Source organism: Falco naumanni, chromosome 18, assembly GCF_017639655.2.
Source record: "Falco naumanni isolate bFalNau1 chromosome 18, bFalNau1.pat, whole genome shotgun sequence".
In the NCBI taxonomy this organism is placed as follows: Eukaryota; Metazoa; Chordata; class Aves; order Falconiformes; family Falconidae; genus Falco; species Falco naumanni.
In genome coordinates this window covers 3,599,305-3,620,216 of record NC_054071.1, presented here as the reverse complement: position 1 = coordinate 3,620,216, position 20,912 = coordinate 3,599,305, and the positions used below count along the sequence as shown (strand labels likewise).

At 63.7% G+C, this 20,912-nt stretch overlaps 1 protein-coding gene across 1 annotated transcript; it reads right to left on the bottom strand.

Annotated features, from left to right (window-relative positions):
- Positions 1 to 122: 122 nt before the first annotated feature.
- On the bottom strand, positions 123 to 19,063 carry LOC121098894 (junction plakoglobin). The gene is made up of 15 exons (XM_040617389.1): positions 18,985 to 19,063; positions 8,962 to 9,194; positions 7,711 to 7,964; positions 6,928 to 7,166; positions 6,409 to 6,610; positions 5,623 to 5,767; positions 5,107 to 5,210; positions 3,478 to 3,816; positions 2,909 to 3,064; positions 2,634 to 2,753; positions 2,298 to 2,448; positions 2,051 to 2,172; positions 1,728 to 1,767; positions 1,232 to 1,401; positions 123 to 994 (listed from the first exon to the last, which is right to left on the bottom strand). Exons 2-14 carry the CDS (start codon positions 9,185 to 9,187, stop codon positions 1,256 to 1,258), a joined length of 2,244 nt encoding a protein of 747 aa, XP_040473323.1. The 5' UTR covers positions 9,188 to 9,194; positions 18,985 to 19,063; the 3' UTR covers positions 123 to 994; positions 1,232 to 1,255.
- Positions 19,064 to 20,912: the final 1,849 nt, after the last annotated feature.

Here is a 20,912-nt window from a genome sequence, read left to right as displayed (position 1 = left end):
CCCAACAGGGAACGACCACCCCCCAGCCCAAGGTGGGTGATGGCCACCTTCACCCTGGCTGCCCCAAGGGGACTCACCGACCTTCCCCAGCCGACAGAAGAAGAGGCTCAGCGCAACACGGGGCTGGGGGGGTTATTTTATTCTTTGCTTTGGTCTATACAAAAACAACTTACAGAAATAATAAAATCTTCCATTCCTGAACCACACTCCAGTAACTGTCCATCCCTTTCTGGTCGAAGCGTTAAACCACCATCAGACCTAGAGCCTCTTTTAAAAATGTGTTAGATAAGGGAGGAGGGGACGGAAACACACCACTCACCAAAAAGAAGGGAAACAGGTTAAAATGTGCAACAGAGATCAGTACAAGGACACGGTTTCTAACGCTGGAGTCACTCCTCTACGGGTACTGGTAGGATAGGCAGGTACACAAAGTCAGCTCCCCAACGGCTGATCGGAAAGAATTAAACTGCAGACATCCCGATGGCTAAAACGAAGGTCCTGGGACACGGCACCCTTTGTATTCAGCAAACTCCGGATTGGCCTGATTAAGTTAGAGCTCGCAGAAACCAAAGGGTTTTCCCGTGTTAGATTCCTTTCCTAGAACACTAACACGCAGAACAAATAGTGGGGAAGTTCAAAAGCACAAACTTAAAAGACGGCAAAAGCCGTTGGCACCATATTAAAAATAAAAAAGAAATATATTTTCATAGAAAAGACTATTTTGCCAATGAAAGGTCGCTAACGGTGCAGGGTTTGTGTGTTTTAAAGCTTCAGAAACAGTATCTTGGATGCTGGATGCAGCAGTAGGTGCTTGAAGCAGTCCCAGGAGGAAGGACCTTCTCCACAGACCCACAGCGAAGAAAAAAAAAAATAATCGAAAAATAAAACCTCTCGTGGGAATGGAAAAGTTTGTCTTCTCAGGCACTTCTGTCTCCCAAGTCCTTCTTGCAAATGCTCAGCTCTGGGGCCACCCTCTTCTGTACGGAGAGAACACCTGTGTGCGGCAGGAGAGCACCCCGTTACTGCACGGGGGGGGACGCTGGAGGAGACCCAATCCCAGGGGGCAATGGGGAAGCCGACCCACGGCAGCACTGGGGACCCCACGGCAGCGCCAGGGACCCCCGTGGCACGCCGAGCACCAGCAGCCAGCCCTGCCTCCCCCAGGCAACCCCCTCACGGTGGGGACTGGGTGCCCTGGGTAAGGCGCCCGCGGGCACACGGCAGCACCCACCTGGTGCAGGGGCTGCGGGGCGGGTTAGGCGAGCATGTGGTCAGCGAAGGGCGCTCGGACGCCGTCGCTGTAGGCGTCCATGGGGTAGTCCCCGTCCATGTCCATGTGCATGTCGATGGGGTCCAAGGGGATGTCACCCGAGTACATGGGGCGGTAACCAGGGTCCAGCTCTGCGGAGAAAAGGGACGTGGCAACCCCAGCTCCCACCGGTGAGAAACTTCTCCAGACCTCAGCCACCCTCCTGGTCCCCCCACACGGTGCTGCAGGACCCCCCAAGCCTCCGGGCCAGCCCAGGTGCACACAGGACCAGCTGCATGTGCTGCCCGGGGCGCTGAGCATCCCGCTGAGCATCCCCAGCCAGGGGGCCTGGCACTTTGCTGGCAGCCACCCAGCTGAGAAAGGTTTTAAAACCAGCCTGGTTTGGTGAGATGAGACAAACGCCCCGCTAGAGTCCAGCCCATGGGGGTGGGGGGCAGCACCGCAGGACCGTACTCACCATCTGAGTAGGGCTCGTTGATGGGGATCATGCTCTGAGCCTACAAAGGAAGGTGACACAAGTGAAGAGGGGATTCGTGTTTGTGTGTGCACGATGCTCAGCGGCTACGTGGTGCCCAGCCCTGTCCCCAGCAGCGCGTACGAAGATGCAGGGCTGCTGGAGAGCTGAGGCCACAGCCCATCCCCCGCCCCGCTGCCTCCCGTTTGCTCCTGTCCAAGCTCTGGTCGGAGGTGGCGGCTTTTGGAGGCAGGATGGGACCATCCCAAGGGGCACCGGTTTCCCTGGGGAAAAGGGCTCATCTCCGTGCCCAGCGCGACGCTCACCGCCTCCCAGGCTGCTGGGTCGTGCTTGAAGAGGGAGTTGGTGAGCTCCACGGAGACACGCTTTCTGTAGTCGGGGTTCTTGTCCTCCGAGATTCGGAAGAGCACGGCGGCCGCGTAGGTGGCTGCAGGGGGATGGCAGCAGCCTCAGCTCCTGGTGCTGTGCAGCACCCAAGCACCAGAAGCCCCAGCCAGGCTGCAGCTGGGGCGATGCCAGGTGGCAGAGAGCCGCCGGCACAGCGGCACTCACCCGTTCCCTCATTCCTGGAGTGCAGCAGCTCCATCAGGGGAGCCGAAGCCCCCTCGGCATCGATGGCATCTGCCGCTTCCTTGTCCTGGGCCAGCTCGCACAGCACACCCGCCGCGACGCGCTGGATGTTCTCCACCGGCGAGTAGAGGAGCTGTCAGGAGAGATTAGTGGCAACACGAAGCAGCCAGCAAGGAGCCGTTGCGGCTCCCGAAACGGTCTCACAAGCGTGGGTGCTGCCAGCTGAGCACCGTGGCTCCCTGGCCCCTGCACTGCAGGTCCATGCCAGCCAGGCGAGAGGTGACAAAGCACAGCCCCCACACCTCCCCCGCCCCTGACCTGCACGAAGAGGGGGATGGTGTTGAGGCGGAAGATCTCCATGCGGTTCATGGGGTCCCGGGCCAGGATGTGCAGTGCCCCCGTGCATCCCTCCACGATCTCTTCCATCTTCACTCCGTCCTGCCAGGGGACAAGCGCTCACCCGGGGCCCTGGCGCAGCCGGTGCACCCCAGGACCACCCTGAGCGCAGGCACAGGCCACCCCCCAGGGACAGGTCGGGTTCTGGGGTGCCAGGCTGTGCCAGGAGCAGGACAGACCCCACTGCGGGGACTCACCGTGTAGGGCTGCTGTGTGCCGGCTGCTACGTGCCGCTGGGCATCCTGGTGAGCCTTGACCAGCAGCTGGACCAGGCGGGGGATGACGGCGGCCTCCTGGAGCGGGGCATGGTTGGCTGGGCACAGGGCCAGGTTGCGGATCAGACCTATGGTAGCCTGGAGGAGCGAAGGGGAGGAAGGAGAGATTCATCACCTCGACCGCGGGTCAGAGCAGCATGTGCTCCCCACGGCACCCGCCAGCCGAGCCCCCCTCCCGCTGCCCGTCCCACCCCACCCCCCTCCATGGCGCAGGCCAACTTCAGCTTCCTCCCACGCCGGATCCGGCCCCTTCCCCGCGGGGGAGGCCGGGGCAGGTATTGACTCCAGCCGAGCAGCCGGCACAAGCCATTTCCTCCATTAGCTGCAGTCAAGGACGCAGCCCAACGGGACCAGCCCCCCATCACTCCCCACACAGCACAGCTGCAGACCCCCTCAGACATGACATCGGGTCAGCAGCTGGGGAGCTCGCTCAAGCCCAGCCACCCCCTTCCTCCAGCCCCCAACACCCCTCTCCCCCACCAGCCCCTCACCTTGACCAGTGGCCACTGGTTGGGCTGGTTGAGGAGCTTGACGATCGCAGGGATGCCGTAGTTGAGCCGCACCGAGTTCTGCGCCATCTCGGCCTCGGGGTGCCGGCTGGTGAGGTGCCGGAGAGCGCAGACGGCCGGCTCGGTGATGTCCTCCTTGTCACCGGCCCGAAGAATGGTGTGGATCAGGGCCTCCACCCCGTTCGACTGTGTCACCAGGGTCTTGTTCTTGCTGTTGTTGCAGGTCAGGTTGGAGAGGGTGCCGGTGGCACAGGTCAGCACATTCACGTCATCGGAGCTCAGCTGGTTCACCAGGATCTTGAGGACGCCGTCCAGGCCCTCCTGCAGGAGCGGGGACGGGAGGTCAGACCAGCCCCCCAACCCCAGCCAGACGTGGGCTCAGCCAGGGGCTGGGCTGCAGCCCCGCACCCGTCGCCTGAGCGTGGGGAGCTGGAGCTGCTCGCCCAGGATGGGCCGGACACCCAGCCTTGGAGAGGGGGACCCCCTGCCACAGGGATGGCCCCTGCCATCGCAGAAAGGATCCGGCCCCAGCTGTGCCCTTCCTCCCACACCTGGCATCCTCTCCCCTTGAATCCCAGGTCTGCATGGCTGCCCTCGCTGGAGCTCGCACACCCCTCGCTGCAGACCCCAACCCCCAGCACCCCACATCCCAGCCCCACGTGCCCCCCAGCAGGCAGCGCTTGTGCCTCCCACGCTGTCCCCCTCCTTTCCCCGTCCCCCTGCGGCCAGAGCTGCTTCTCCACGACGCCGGCACAGCGTGAGCAACATGCGCTCCCGACATGTGCAGCTTTACTTAAGAGTTTAATGTCTCCAGCAGCTTTTCTCTGCTGGGAAGTGCAAACAATGCGCCCGCCAGCGCTGCCCCAGCGGTCCCGGGGTGACCCTGGTCCCAGCCGTGCCGGCAGGCAGCCAGCAGCGGGGGCAGGAAGGAGTTAAAGGCGCCATGGCCACATCCCGCCATCAACCCCAATCGGCAGAGCCAGCGATGGTTCCACGCCAGCCCAAATAGTTTCCACGCTGCATCAGACGCTAATCTGCGTGGAGAGGCGGCCCCAGCAGATGGGGAACACATCAGGAGGCAGCAAAGGGCTGGGGAGAGCAACCCCAGCGCAGAGCTCGGGGTCACCCCAGCACCGGCTGCCACCCAACCCACGGGCACCACGGCCACAGCACCCACCACAGGGGCAGGAGCCACGCAGATGGCCGGTGCCAGAGCACGCTGCCGGCAGCTCCCTGGGCCACAGCAAGCAGCAGCCCCAGTGACGCCCCGCCGAGCACACGAGCGACAGCCAGTGGCCTTGGCTCGCCGCTGGGGACACGGCACCAGTGCTGGCAGCCAGCACGGGAAGGGCTGTGGGCGGTCACAGCCTCCCGCAATGCCAGGTAACCCCCTGCTGCAGGGGGTCGGCACAGCTGGGCATCCCCTGGGCATCCCCTGGCTCTGCCAGGCACACAGGCTGCCACAGCGGCTCACGGGGACGGGACATGGCACGGGGACATCGCTGTGGATGCAGCCCGGCACAAGCAGAGGCGAAGGACAGCCCGGCAGCTGGTATGTAGAAGCCTCCGAAATGCTGCGTTGAAGCACGAGACAGGGTCCCGCAGACTCACCTGTTTGGTGGCCACGTCGGAGAGGTTTCGCAGGGTCCAGAGACAGTTCTGGACTAGCCGGGGGCTGGAGCTGGTCAGGTGCTTGCCCAGGGCCTGCATGCCGCCTGCCGGGGAAGCGGAGAGCAGCCCATCGGTAAACACCCAACACTTCCCAGCAGAGGTGAGAAGAGAGCCAGCGGGGTCTGCATGGCGAGCGTGGGCTGGGACCACCCGACCGATGCCTCCAACACACAACGCAGCCTCACGGCTCAGTGGAGGCTAAACGTGGAGCGGGGAGACAGCTCCTGGCTGGCCAGCCGGGCCAGATCCTGCCCACTCGTGGTGCCAAGAAAGCACCTCAGCAGCCTTCCAGTGCAAGAAACCAGGCCACACGTAGGTGGTTTCACCCGGCTATGCAAGGCATCTGCCTGTCTTGCACATCGGCTGCGAGACGGCACCCTCAGCTGCACCATCCCGACGCCACCACCCTCCTCCCGTCTGCCACCAGCTCCGCCGCAGCCCCCCAGCCCCTCTTACCAGCCTCAACGATAGCGGGCTTGTTGCTGGGGCACACCGACAGCACCTTGAGCACCCGGCTGGTGGTCCAGAGCAGCTTCTCGTAGTTGTAGCTGCGCATGATCTGCACCAGTGCTTGGGGTCCTCCGTTGGCCAAAATAATCAGCTGCAAGACAGAAGCACCAGGGTCGGGGCGTGCGGGGGGTCAGGGCTGCTGGAACCACTGCTCTGGTTTCCCCAGCTCGTGCCAGGACGCGGGTCAGGCAGGAGGTCCAACCCCTTGGCACACAGGAGCGTGTCAGGTCACCCCTGCTGGGGCCATGCACGGCCACCGTCCCCTCTGGGCCACTCCAGCCCTGCACACCGGGGTCCCTCGCCCCGCGCCACCGGCAGGATGGGCAGCAGCCCCCACGCAGCCAGCGCCAGAGCAGGTCCAGGGACCGAACCTCCGCATGAGGCTGGGACAACTCGTGCGTAGGAGGAGAGGAGCAGCCGTAGAACAAAGATAGAGGCATTGCCTGGAGCAGCAGGGGGAGAAACCCAGCCAAGCCGATCTACCGGCCAGACTGGGACAGTCTGTGCTTTCGGGGATGCGCCACCTGCAAGAGGTCGGATCGGCAGCGTTGCAGACAGAGACAGCCCGACTGCTCCGCTGCCGGCTGGGGCCGGGGGGCACATGGGCCAAGACGGTGGGAGCTCCCACCCCCGCCTCCTGGGCTTGTGTCTGCCAGGAGCAACGTTGGGCAAGTGCCCTGCTGCCACCCCCCCTCCGGCAGGACCCCCCGCCGCAGGGCTCCCCAGGCGCACCTTGCTCTCCTGGTTCCCGTAGGCGAGGAGCTGAAGGCAGTCGGTGGTGATAGCCAGGAACTTGGGGTTGTTCTTGTTCAGCAAGGGAACCATCTTCTGCAGGCCGTCAGCCAGGCGCACAGCCATCTTGGCCCCTTCCTGGTAGAGCAGCAGGTTGTGCAGGGTGGTGATGGCGTAGAAGAGGACCGACTCGACCGGCGAGCTGCAGGCAGGCGGCACAGAGCCACGTCAGCGCGGGCAGCTGCCTCCGGGCTCGCCGAGCTGCCAGCGGAGCCCGCAGGGCTGTCCCAAACCCCGACTCCCACCCAGCACCCTTCAGCAGGACCCGGCAGGAGGCCACCGTGCCACGTGGCCCCGGGGTGGCCCTCATGGAAGGGCAGAGACTGAACCCCATCTCCATGGACAAGGCAGCACAGAGGACCGCTCCCCTCCTCTGCCCCCAGCCCAGGCACTCGCCAGCCCGGGAGGGACCCCTTGGCTCTGCCGTCCTCTCGGGACCCCCCGCCAGCACCCTCATACCTCAGCATCCTGACAAGGGCTGGGATGCCACCAGATTTGAAGATGGAGAGCAGCCCCTCACGGTGGTGCGAGAGGTTGTGCAGGATGCTGGTGGTGCAGCGGGCCGTGTCCAGGTCGCTGGTGCTCTGCATGGTGCGGACCACGGCTGCCACGATCTGGGGCGACTGCATCAGGGCACGGCGTGACGCCTCCTTCTTGGAGAGCTGGTTGACGATCATGGCTGCTTTGCTGACAACCACCTGGGGGGGAAGAGAAGCCGGTGGGTGGGAGTGCGTCCCACTGCTGCCCATCACGGCAGGGACAGGAGGGATCCCACCCTGCCGGGGGAGGGCTGGTCCAGGGCTGCCGCGCGTTGTGCCGGGCAGGGCGGTGCAAGCAGGAATTGCTATTTTTAACAATCCTCAACCGCGATGCTCCAGGAACTGTGCCGCAGTTTGCGGCAGCGGGCAGCGTACAGTCGGGTCTGCGGAGCACAGGCGCTGCAGGGATGGGCAGTAGCACTGAGAGCTGGCAAGAAGCACTCGGTGCCTGCGCAAGGCCAGGAGAGCCGTGTCCCAGCAGCAAGGCCAGGCTGTGAGGAGGTGCGGGGGGGTAGAGGTGGGCACCGGAGCCCCAGCCCCCCCACTGTGCCTGTCACAGGGCAGAGGCGGCCACAGAGCAAGAGAAAGGAGCCGGACAGAGCCCAGGAGCCCGGTGAGGATGGAAGCCTGGCTGCGCCACCGTGGCTGCGGAAGCCCTCCCTGCAAGCCCAGAGACAGAGGCAAGCAAACCAGGCTCCCTTACCGGGTCCTCATCATTGAGCAGCTTGGTGAGCTCCGGGATGGCACGGGTGGCCAGCTCGGCATCGTCCTGGTAGTTGATGAGGTGCACGATGGCCGATTTCAGCATCTGCGAGGGCTCTGCCAGGCGCTGCACGTTGGTCTGCTGCCCCTCCAGCTGGGTGGTGATGAGCAGCGAGCGGTCCTCCACCGTCTCGGGGTACATGGCAGCCCGGACGCGCTGGGCCCGGGTCATGGCCAGCTGAGCCTCCATGTCAGCTGCAGGGGTGGGTGGGGAGGCAGCGTGAGAGTCGGGTTCTCTCTGGGGAGTGCTCCCCAGCCCCGCTTTCCAATCTCAATTAGCTGAGCAAGAGCTTAGTGCAACGACACCAGCAACGTCAGCAGTCCCAGCAGGCTCTGCAAGGAGCCAGTGCTTCAAAGTGTAAACAGATACGGCAGCGCAGAGATAAGACAACACTCAATTAGGCAGCATGATTAGACAGTTGTCACACAAGGCCCATTAATTAAAAAATTAAAGATATTTGCAACTTGGGACCAGCTGGCGCTAGGGATTAGGAGGATACGGAGGCCTTCCCTGTCGAGGATGCTGGAACAAGCATCACCTGAGCGAGAAGCTGCCGCAGCCACCCGCAGTCCCCACCTCTGCGGCACAGGGACCACGCAGGGCTCGGGAGGGCTCATCCCCTTCCACAGGGGTCTGCCTCCCCAGGGGAGCTGGCGATTAAACCTTCCAGGGCCCGCCACTGATGGGGGAACCGCAGAAGCAAGCAGAGCAAACAAGCCCTCTTTTAAGGGATAAAGCTGGGGGAAGCATCGCCTTTGGCTTTGGGGGCTGCAGCTCTGTCTGCTTCGCCCCTGCAGCGGCAGCAGACGGGCAGGCTGGTGGGGCTTTACGGCACACGCTGGCAGCTCTGCCAGCCACGCCGAGACAGGTTTCCTGAGCAGGCAGACAAGCAGCAGAGCAGACGGCTGATCCGTGGGCCGGGATCGGCTGTTCCTATCTCGAGCCAACCCACCGGCACACTCGGATGTGTGTGCACAGCTCAGCACTAGTGCGGGCTGGCTGCGCGCCGCCCCTACGCAAGAGCCTCTCGGCGTGGGGAAGGAGGACAGGAGGGAACATATTTTCGGCAGCAACAACTCCCGGGGTGTGGAAGGCAGCATGGAGGAGTGCCCAGAAGGAGCACGGCTCACAGGGAAGGCAGAGGAATGAAGGAACCAAGCTCATGGACATGCCCAGCCCCACAGCCCCTACCTTGTGCTTGGCTCTGGCCCTGGCCCCCTCCCTGGCAGTAGCTCGTGGTGGTGGTCTTCTTGATGGTGTACTGCTTCCCGTAGACCTCATCATCGTCCCCGAGGCACTTGCTGCTGACGGAGGGCACCTGGGTGTTGACGCCGGAGTGGATGCCCGAGTCGTAGGTGTAGGTTTGCTGCCACTCCGTCACCTTGATCGGCTGCTCCATCATGTTCATCACCTCCATGGCTGCTCTGCGGGGCAGGGAGGGGAGAAGTTACACCGCCAGCAGAGCCCAGGTCAGCGCAGCACCCCCCTGCCCCAAATCACACGGCAGCCCCCCCGGCACAGCAGCCGGCCCCCCGCACAGCCCACGAGCAGATCCCTATCTGCCCTCCTCCCCCACGCGAGATGAAAGGCGGCACCGGGATGACGAACCCACAGCTCAGCACTTTGCTGCTCGTGTTCAGACACGAACCGTGGCTGCAACCGGCGCAGACCACGCACGGCTGGCTGAGCCGTGTCTCACCGCCTCGGTGGCCAAGGTGTGAGCAGGCTTTGCCTGGCGCAGAGGGACCCCCAAGCAGCCCCTCGCCCCCCCCCCCCCCCCCCCACCTCCTTCCAGGCTACCCCGGCTGCCCATGAGCTTTTTAAAGATCAGTTTTCAAAGACAGAAAGCTGCGGACAACCCCAAGGCTCCAGCTCCAAGAATAAAACAAACCTTTTTAGAAGCCCGCTAGAAGACTCCTAAAGTGCTTAAAAATAACGAGGCAAAGCCACCGGCTCAGCTCTCCCGTAGGTGCTCAGCACCACAAGTGCCTGTGGCACAATCCGGGGCTGGGCACTCCCCAAGCTGTGCTGAGCACCACGCCACGGCCGCACGGTGCTGGGACAGGGCAGCCCAGCACATCCCAAAAACTCAGGATAAACCAGCCAAGGTTGCTTTCGAGCAGGGCTGGGTTTTCCTCGTCTTTAATTTGGGGGTGCAGCGGGAGGGAGGATGGCTCACGGATTAGCCCCTGAGCTCATCGGGGCAGGCAGACACCGCAGGGCTGTGAGTCAGCAGCCCCCATCCAGCCCCCCAGGAGGAGGGAGATGATGGAGCAGGCAGGGAGGGATGGAGACAGCCCCGCCGCCGCTGACCCACCGCCTGGGCACTCACCGGGATTGCTGCCCCTTCCTCCGGCCGCACGGGGCTGGGGATGAGTCAGAGTTTCAGAGGCGATAAGCAGCGAAGGGAGCAGCTGCCGCCTGGCATAGCTGGGTGCAGCAGCAACCGCACATCCAAACAGCGGCATAATTACCACCTCCACGGCACTGATTCATGCACCAAGCTGGACCGGGGTGGCCGTGTGCCCCTGGCCCCGCTCCAGCCGCCGGCACAGCTCGGGGCTCACGGGGACCAGCCAGGCTGGCGTGTCAGCCTCAGCCTCCAGCACCTTCCATGGGGGAAGCAAGGGGAAGGGGGGAACGAGCCCCCCGTCAGCCCCCAGCTGCGCCGACGGCTGAGTCAGGGCGTCGGGTGGTGGCCAAGGACGCGGCTTGCGTGGGGCGGCACGGCAGGGCACGGCGCGCACGGGCTTGGCGCGGCTCGCCCCAGCGCTGCCGGCTGTTCCCAAGGAGCGGCCGAGCCCTTGCAAATGGCACAGGCCGGTGCTCACCGGGAAAAAAATCCCAGCCCGGGCACAAACATACATTCCCGAGGAGCCCCACCACTCTCCCGTCCCCCCAGCTGGAAGCATCCTGCATCCCACCCCATCCCTCCCCACCCCCAGCCACCTTCCCGGAGCCACCGCAGGGAGCGGCTTGTGTCAATTCGATGTTTTTTTTCAGCTGTCAAGCAGCAATCCACAGAGTACTGCTCCGGCTGTAATGGGTTGTGCATAATGCATGTTTGTAAGGCAGCAAGAGAGGGACCCACTAATGGAGGCTGGGGGGGAGGGGGGGGGGGCGGCGTATCACTCCCACGCAGGAGCTGGAGGTGCTATGTGGTGTGGCAGGGCAGTGTGTGACACACGGTGCTGGGGGTGAGCCGGCTCCCCACCCCGTGCCAGAGCAGGGATCGGCCAGGAGAACCCCTGTGCCAAGCCGGGAGCGTCGCACACCCTGCGTGTATTTATAAGCTGTTGCATCGGTGTTTGGGAGAGCAAGTCCTGCCAGCTGGGTTACCCTGGCCACACTGGCAGGACCTCCGAATTGCGTCAGGAAACCCAAGAAAAAATCAACACCAAATCACACCCGAGGAAGCACGGCAGGCAGAACACTGCTCCCGCACCGTGGCACCTTGCCCCGGCAGTGCGGCGGGAGCCATCGCACCACACGGCCAGGAGCTGCTGTGCAGAGCCCCGGCAGCGGGGCTACGGTCACAGGGACCCCAGGACCCCCAGGCCAACACTGGAAAGCTTCCCTGGACAGATGGGCAAGGGGAGAGTGGAGCCAAGGGCACGGAAAGCTCCCTGCACCAGAGGGGAGGGGTGTAAGGACCCCCAGCACCCACCCCAACCAGGGCAGGGACCCCCAGGCAGCAGCGAGCTGGAGCTAGCAGGAGAGTCTGGTGCTGCCCACACTGCCAGTTGACCGGTAACATCTGCTCTACGATTTACAGGCATTTGACAGGCACTTATTTTTTTTCAAACCTCCCCGAGTTCAGCTCAGACACCAGCTTCTTGCAGAGCCCTGCATTATGCATGAGCCACCACCACCACCACCCCCCGCCCCTCCTCCGTCTGCACTGCCAGCACCCCAGGGACATCAAAAGCCAGCAAAGCTCCTCAGAGCCCAGACACAAGCTCAGGTGATCGGCCCCAGACAAGCTCCGAGCAGGAGAGTGGGTCCAAGCTAATGAGCACCAGGTTAGACCCGTCTGAGCACGAGGCGCTGCCACCAGGGCCACCAGGGATGGGTGCTACACAGCTCGGGGGACTCCCCCTCCCCAGGAGCCCCCGTGGGCATCCTGATAAACACAGCACCCATCCATCCCCTGGAGCATCACCCCACCAGCAGCCCCAGGGGTTTGCTCGCCCAGCAGCACCCGAGGCGATGGGGCCAGCAGAGCAAATGTCAAATGCTCCAGTGGCGAGCAGTGACATTTTCTGAACCCTGTGTCAAGTGTCCTCGGCTCGTCACTGAGCAAGGGCCAGACGCCTGACACAAGCTTCTTCCCCATCCTCTGATGCCCTCCCTGCTCAGCAGGATCAGAGCCAGATGCCCCCCCTCCCCCCAGGCAGGGGATGCTGGCTATACCGGGGCTCACCTTTGGCAGGAGCCGTTGGTGATGCCTTTGGTGACGCATGGCTGCAGTGGGGCAGGACCCCCGCCAGCAGAGGAGAGGGCAACAGATCATGCAGGAGGGGGAAGCAGAGATGGGGCACATGTGAAAATACCTGCCCTGGAGGGGTCAGCCACGAGCATGGGGGTCTTGGGTGGGTTCCAGCTCCTTCCTCAGCCAGGCATGCTGGTAGGATTATTGGTCCCTGTCTCCCTCCCACCAGGCTTTTACTGAACAGAGTGGGAAGCAGAGCAGGGGCACAGCGGTACCACCGAGCCCCCCTGCCTGCACGGAGCCAGGAGCCCAGGGAAACAGCGCTTGCTCCTGGGAACAGTGAGAATCCCCCCAGAAAACAGTGAGGCAACGTGGGGGACCCCACAGGGGGGACACGCAGACCTCCAGCCTGGCCCCAGCACCACGGTGGGGAATGGGCTGAGCCACGCGGGGGGCTTCAGCCATGGGACAGGCAGGGGCTTCAGGCACCCCCATGCAGGGGAGAGCCAGGAGAAGGTTAATCCCTCTCCCACCACTTCCTGCAGCCGGGAAGGCAGAGGAAGCTCCCACGGCCCAAAGGCACCGGCCAGCAGCTCATCCGCCCCCAGAGCCATTTGATCAGCATCCAGGCAGCATCGCTCCCCCTGAGACACCGTCTGCGAGGAAATCTCTGGCAAACACGCAGCCCCCGGCCTGACCAGCCCTTCCCTCCGGCTGCTGGGAGAAGCCTTCGGCCTCACGCAGGCGGAACAGAGCCAGCCGAGGTACGGCTGAGCTGCCCAGAACAGCAGCCGGGAAGCCACAAATGCCGCTTCGTGCAAAAATAGCTATTGCCCAGGGATGTCTGGGGAGCAGCAGTCCCCGGGTTGAGCAGCCATGACCCCCAACAGTGGGGCAGGGAAAAAAAAAAAAAAAAAAAAAAAGCAGCCCACATCCCAAGTCCCAGGCAGGGGCTGCACAGGAACAGGCACCAAGACCTGGGGGTCGGTGGGTGCAAGGGGCATCACGTGCGGCTCCAGCCCGCCCTTGTCCCTGCGCAGAGCATGCTGTGCTGCCCAGCCTGGAGCAGCATCCCATACTGGCCGAGGGGCTGCCGTAGTCCCCCACAGAGCCCCCCACCCTTGCACACATCCATCGCAGCCCTGCCGGGAACAGAGCAGCGGCAGCACTGGAGATGCCCCTGCTCAGGGGCCACACGGTGCAAGCTCAGCTGCGGGAAGCACGCGGGCAACATCAATTACAGTCACTTCGGCTTTTAAGAAAAAGAGAGAGGCAGTTAAAGCAGTTCAATAAATGCAATGCAAGAAAAGAGTCTATTTTAGAAGCACTTACGCTACACGCAAGCGATCTCCGGTCCTCGCCACCTTCCTGGAGCAGCCGGGGGATTAGCGACCGCCCGCTCAGGCGGCGAGGCTGGGGCAAAGCAGCCTCCACAGCCACAGCACCAGAGCCCTCCGAGGGGCAAGGGCACCCACAGCTGCACCCCAAAGCCCCCCACCGCCTGCAACCCCCTCCCCAGAGGGGCCCAGATGCAACACCATTGCACCGACAGCTAACAAAGCTGCGGTGGCAGCTGACGAAGCGCCCGCAGACCCAGCACTGTACAAAGGCTTCGATGGTTCTGAAGAGGATCCCTCGCAGGAGGGGGCAGAGAACAGAGCATCAATGAGAAGCGTTGGAGTCAGATCCTGGCTACCGTGAGCCCTTTCAATGGGGCTTTACAGTGAAGATAAGTGGAAGAATTCAAAGGCAACGAGAGCAGCTTGAAGTTTAATGAGGAGGAGACGGGCAACGGGGGATCGGCCCCTTGTTAGAAAGCAGGCTGTAACACACAAAGGAGCCCATGGCCTTTGTTTGCTGAGGCTCCAGGTCCGGAGTGGCTCCCAGCCGCCCCACCAGCTCCAACAACTTCAGCCCCTCGGCGAGGGCAGCGAGGGGTGCAAGAACCGCCCTTCAAACCTGAGCTCCCTCACTGGAAGAGGTTCCAAAACCTGATTTGTTTTTCAGTTGTTCCTGACAAGGTGACATTTGAGCTGCCAAAAGCGCTGCGTAAAGCCCCTGCTATGCAGGGGGTGCACATCCCCCCGAGTGTGGGGAGACCAGGCTCCTGGCAGCAGAGCCGGCCCCGAGCGCAGCATCCTGCCACGACCCACTCCGCTGATGCGCTCCATCAAAGCCGAGCACCTTCCCCAAGCCCCTGCAAGTGCCTCACCTGCACCTGAATTAACAGCTCCTGACAGCTCCAGCACATGCAGAGTCCAGGCTGTAACGTTTTGGCACTTCACAAAACGACAAGGTATTATCCATCAAGCGCTCTCGCAACGGGAAGAGCGTGCGCAACGCTGGGCATGACACCCGCTCTCCCATGGGACACAGTGGGACAGCCCAGCCCTTGCACAGGAAACTGCCTGTCACCCAGAACTCATCCAAGAGCTGTGCCAAAGCATCACCAGTCACACCACGGCTTCAGCTTCCCCCAGGAGCCCCACCACCCACGCCACAGCCCCCAGTGTCACCTCCCTGCCCCAGATGCACAGCAATGCTGGGCACCAGCACGGATCCAGCAGCCTTGATTTGGGATCAGGTCCCCTCTCACACAAGTTTTTGTGCTGTGCCAGGGCTGGCAAGCCCCATGGCAAGACCCCAGCCCCCCAGCAAGGTTTTCCCAGGGATGTTTCTGTGCCAATACCTCATCACGGGGTCTCTGGCAGCACACCTCCCCTCCCTGCATCCCCAGTTGCTGGCACAGACACTGCCACCCACAGAGGCACTGGGATCAGGAGGACTAATGTGGGCACATCCTCTCCTCAATTAAAGTTTGCTGATCTCATTAGCAACACTGCTGGGAAAGATGGGAACTTGCCACTTGTCCACGGAAAGGAGAACTGGCATGGTGCAATTAATCACAATAACTCCATCTGGATAAAAAAAAATAATCATTATTTTGTTTTAAAAAGCACAAAGAACAAGTTGTCCTTTAAGAACATGATAATTGCAGGCTTTAAATTTAGGCTATGAGGCTTGTGGGCTGTTCCCAGCTCCGGCCATGGTGTCCAGAAACACGAGATTTTGCCACCTGGTCCTGATGCTGCTGGAGGAGCAGAGGCAGCAGGGAGGGACACGGAGCTGCTGAGCCCCGGCTTAAATTCTCCATCCAATTGCATTACATCTGTAAAGTTCAGACGCTTCACAAGGAATTATCACCAACACCCGTCAGCACCCGGCCTGTCGGAGCAAGTTAATGATTTGTCACCAGGGCTCTGCCCGCGCGTCACAGCGATTACGGCAGGGCTCCTTACAGCAGCCAAAGGTCTCCCCCCCCCGCCCCACCAGCAAGGAACATGCGCTTGATCCAGCCATCCACCCCCAAAAGCCACACGGGACCACAGCACATCGCACCCCACGGGGATCGTGCCCCTTCCAGCACCAGAGCAGGATCCCCCCAGCTGGGTACCGCTGCTCACTCGCCTTCACCCCCTCCCCGCAGGTTTGATCACCCAGGCGTGGGATATTTGGAAAACACCAAGCATTCCACCTCCACCCAGCTGCCAGCTCCGGGTCTCAGGAGGAGTCTGAGGACTCGCTCGGCTCAGCCGAGCGCAGGCGTCACGGGGCTGCCCGAGGAGCCCCAGCGTCTGCAGCACAAGGCTCCTGCCCTGTTTGCAAAGCGATTTCGGAGCCAAGTGACCGAGACATGTTCAAATGCCTCTGGGTCTGTCAGCAGCCGCAGCAAAACCCATCAGGGCTGGCATATGTAGATGGGTATTTCAAACCTCTGCCTAATTAGAAGTATGTTCATCTCCCTCCGCAGCCGCCGCCGAGCCTTGCAGCGCTCCCACGCTGGAGGTGGGAAGCGGAGGGTGAGGACCCCTGCCCACGGGAGCCTGTGTGGCTCCAAAGCCAACCCAGTTTTAGCTCAGACATGGTGTTTAGCTGCTTAGGCGAAGTTTTAAGACTCCTTTGGAGAGGGAGCACCTGCACCGTCCTCCACTGCTTCACCACACCGTGTCCGTGGGGAAGGGGGGTAAAGCCAACGCTCCCGAAGCAGGGAACACTGCAGTGATTCAAGGCACCGGTGCAGCCCTGGTGTCCTCCCAAGCTGCCATCCCAGCTGCTTCCATCCACACAACCCAACTCCTGGACACCCCATGGTCTCACGGGACCGAAAGCCACCACCCCATGCCCAGCTCCGGGTGACGGTGGGTGCCCCACACCCCCCGCCTCGGTGGGAAAACACCGGCTGACATCAAGATAAAAGCTGAAATCCAAGGTAGGCTTGTTCTGTTTTAATAGAAATGAAATTTCTTTTTAACTTCTGTTAATTAGAAGCCAATCTAATTTAAACCTAAAAGATGAGCGCAAGCTTCGGTGCAGATGCTGCAATTAAAGTCTTGCAAGTTCTCTGCAAAGAGCTGCCACTTCCCCAGCGTGCGGAGCGGGGGCCAAGGGCAGCTCCGCTCCCCAAGGCTCTGCCATCTGCCAGCGGCATGGTGCCCAGCAGAAGTCTTAAACCCTGGAGATCTGGAAGTGTGATAAAAAGCCAAATCCCATCAAGTGCTCCCACACCAAACCACAGCTTTGAAGGGAAATCATCATCACAGGAACAGCCGCAGCTGAAAAAAAGCCATGCAGCTGCACCACAGTTGCCTGCCCCGGCTGCTAGAGCTGATTAAGGATTTCAGGTGGGGGAAACAAAGGGGAGAGTTAATGGGATTAGGTCAGCACTGAATATTACACTGAAATACAGCACTGGGACCAGAGGGGACATTCTCCAAGGTCCCCGGCTACAGCCAAGCCACCAGCAGCCCGCAGTGCTGAGGTGGTCGAGGCTCTGGGCACGATCACCCAGATCAGCCCCGGTGCACCCCCCATCACCCGGCTCAGCCCCACCAGGGATGCATGCGCTTCCTGGAGCCGGCAAGGACGCGCCACAATGCACAGACAATAGACTGTAAATGCCATTGTCTGGAAGTGAGGGCCCTGCTGCAGCCGCCCCACCTTCCCTCAGCGCCCCACGAGCCCCCCGAGCATCGGGGACCCACCTCTCCCCCAGCACCCATGCGGCACCCAGCCCTGGAGGGGAAAACACCCGTCAGTCACCGATGCCAGGAGCTCTGTGCATTCCCATCCCGATGGCCAACTTATTTAAGCCAAATTAGCAGTAAAATGGGTTTTTCATGACACTTTATGGAAACCCTCCAAAGCAATGAGCGATTACAGGCTTCAGATGCACAGAGACGGTTGCGTTGGGTACCCTGCACCCTTCCAGCCGACTCCAACAAAACACTGACAAGGACATAGAAAGGGACGTTAAAATTCCCCCAGCCCCGGTACCAGCTGAGCCGGAGAGCCGCTCCCACTGGGAGCGGGGCCAGGAGCAGACCCCGCGGGCACTGCACCCACCCTGGCTGCGGATCAGAGCCCCCAGCAGCCCCTCCAGTTCCACGCCAGCCCCAGCCCCATGGCAGCTGGCAGGGGGATGCTTCACCCCCAGCTCCTCGGCAGCCCAACATGAGACCACCGGGTGTCAAGGGCTGCCAAGCGGCACCGGTGCCAAAACCAGCACAATGTAGGTTGGAGAAGGAGGCACAGCGACTGCAGGGGACAGACCCAGCTGGGTCACAGGGTGTCCCCAGCCCACAGGACCCTTCTGGCATGGGGAAGCTGATGGGAACATCACCCCCAGACATGGGGCTCGCCCAGGAACCACAACAGCATCGCAGGCAAGGCGGGAGGGGGTGCAGGGATGCTGCAGCCTGGCAGGAGCGGGTGCAGGCTGCTGCCTTCGCACCGTGGGGGCATGACAGCAGCGTGGGTCACCCGGAGGGCCCTGGCAGGCGGCCATGCCATCCCAGCACTAACGCTCCTCTCGTGGCACAAACGTCCCCCCAAGTTCCTCATACGCCAGCCTGCATCCTCCATCTGCGGGCAACTCCCAGCGACGTTCCAGCATTATCCTTTCATCCCTGCAGTAAACCCGATTAATTAAGCTAATCACTCAGCTAACGCAATTAGACTGCTCTCTCCCAACGCCAGACAAGAAGCCAGTCAAGTTTCGCTCCAGTGTGCGCCGACAGCCACTCGGGGGGCTCAGCCGGGACCCCCGACCCCGGGCAGGGGGGCGCTGCCTGGGTAGTGCCAGGACGCCCCGGCCCCTTCCCGACCCCCTGAGCCACCCCACCCCGACAGCACTTTGCAAAGCCGGCTGAGGGCGAGGGGCAGCACCGCCGGGGGGACTCTGGGGCGGCCCCCGGGCAGCACCCGGAGGCACTCGGTGTGACTCACGGCCACGGCACCGGGCGGCCACGGCTGACGTAAGAGCCCCGGGGCCACCGGGGCGAGCAGCGCGCCGAGGCCTCGCCCGTGGAGCGGCGACCCGGGGCGGTGCCGGGGACAGAGCCGCCGCCTCGCACCGGGCTGCGGCTTCGCAACTTGCAAACTCGCTCCCGCAGCGCCGAGCGGAGCCCGTGACAGCCCCAGCCGCCCGCGGTGGGCTCACCCCGGGGACCCATCCACCCGCAGCCGGGCTCGGCCACCGACCGCCGCAGCGTCCCCCGGCGGGACGAGCCGCGCTCACGGGCGGCGCAGGCTCCGCGCCCGCCCTGCGGGACCGAGTCAGGGCGCTGGCCGGCCGCCGCGCTCCTCCCAGCGCCGAGCGCAGCCGCCGCCCCCCTGCCCCGCCAGCCCCCCCCGACCGAGACACCCGGTTGCCCCGGGCCCCCCCCCACGGGGGGCTGCCGCGGTCGCGCCCCGTCCCGTCCCCGCGGCCGCCCGTCCCTCACCTGCGCGGCGCGTCCCCTGCGCGGGCTCTGCCGCCCGCCCCGCTCCGGCCCGAACAAAAGGCGAGCAGCGCCCCGCGCCCCGCCCCGCCCCGCCGCTTGCCCCGCCCCCCGCGCCGCCGGCCGGCGATTGGTCCGCTGCCACGCCCGTCAAACCCTCGGCGCGTCAGGCACCGCCCCTGCCGGACGTGTTTATGTGCTCTCCATTGGCGGGGGCGCGGCCGCCCCGCCCTTCGCCGGCAGGTGATTGGGCAGCGGGCGGGGCAGGCGGGGCAAGGTAGAGGGTGGGGAAGGGCGTGGCCGTGAGGGGGAACCACCTGGGTGACGTCACTGGGCGGGGTAGGGCGGGAGCGGGGCGGGGCCAGAGACCCTCCGGGGGTGAGGGCGGGGCGTATTGGGGCGGGGCGGGGCGGGGTGGGGGCGGGGACCCCCGGGCACGCGAGTAGGGTACAGATTTCCCCCGGGGGCTGTGGGGTGCGGGGACCCCATGGACACACGTGGAGGCGGGGACCCCCGTGGGCTGCGGGGACCCCAGGACTGCGTGGGGTGCGGGGAGCCCTCCCACGGCAGCACGTGCACCCGGGCTGCAAAGACCCCCAGGGGAGGTGTGGGGTGCTGGGACCCCTGCAAGGGAACGCGGGCACCCGGCGGCCTCACCCCTGTGCGTCCCCCTCCCCACGCACCTCCAGCGTCACCCGTGGGCGGCGGAGACCCCGGTCCCACGGGGGCTGAGCACTGTGGTGTGGCTGGGAGGGGCCGTGGGCGGGGGGCTCGGGGCTGCCCCTCCAGCTCTGCTCCCCAGCTGCCCTCCCCACTCCCCCCCACCCCAGCCTGGCCAGGCCACAATTACAGCCTCCTAACTGCTGTGGGTGCTGCGTGGGCCGCCCCCGCCTCCTGTGTCACGTAGGGTGTTCATCGATGGGTGCCGGGCTGCGGAGCCGGCGGTGCAGCAGCGGGGTCCTGGCCCTGCAAAGGGGCTCCACACCGCCCGGGTGGGGAAACTGAGGCAGGAGCCCGGCAGCGGCAGCACAAGGCGCTGGGGAAGGGCTTGGGCGGCTGACGGCAGCCTGCGTCACCCCAGTCCTTGGCCAAACTGGTCCCACCAGCTGCCGCCGCCACCTCCCAGCTCACCCACTTCCCACAGGCCCCAGGCGAAGCCTCCGTCACCCAGCGCCCAAGTCACCGATCACCTGGCACCAGGGCACGTCCCAGCCCATAATGGGGATCCCCGGGCCTCCAGGACCCCAGAGCAGGGGCGCAGGAGGGTTCTGCCCCGGGGGGGGCGGTGAGGGGACGCATCCTGCATCCCCCTCACAGTCCTCTGCTGCCTCTGGCCGCAGGCGCTGCCTCAGCTAGGAAATCACAGCTCTGGAGGGAGGCGAGAGACGGAGCGTCCAATGCCCCTGCAAGAAAACGGGGTCTCATTGCTCGGCGTAGAGCGGGGGACACAAGGCACAGCGAGAGCCCTCCCAGCACAGGGAGGAGAAGGACACATGGCGTGGCACGGCAGGGCACAGCAGGGCACAGCATGGCACAGCATGGCACGGCACAGCAAGGCATTGCATGGCAGGGCACGGCACGGCATGGCACAGCAGGGCACAGCATGGCACAGCATGGCACGGCACAGCAAGGCATTGCATGGCAGGGCACAGCATGGCACAGCATGGCACGGCACAGCATGGCACGGCATGGCACAGCATGGCACGGCACGGCAGGGCACAGCATGCCACGGCATGGCATGGCACAGCATGGCACAGCATGGCACAGCACGGCACGGCATGGCATGGCACAGCAGGGCACAGCATGGCACAGCACAGCATGGCAGGGCAAGCACATTGTGGCATGGCAGGGCACAGCATGGCATGGCACGGCATGGCACAGCACAGCATGGCACAGCACGGCACAGCATGGCATGGCACGGCATGGCACAG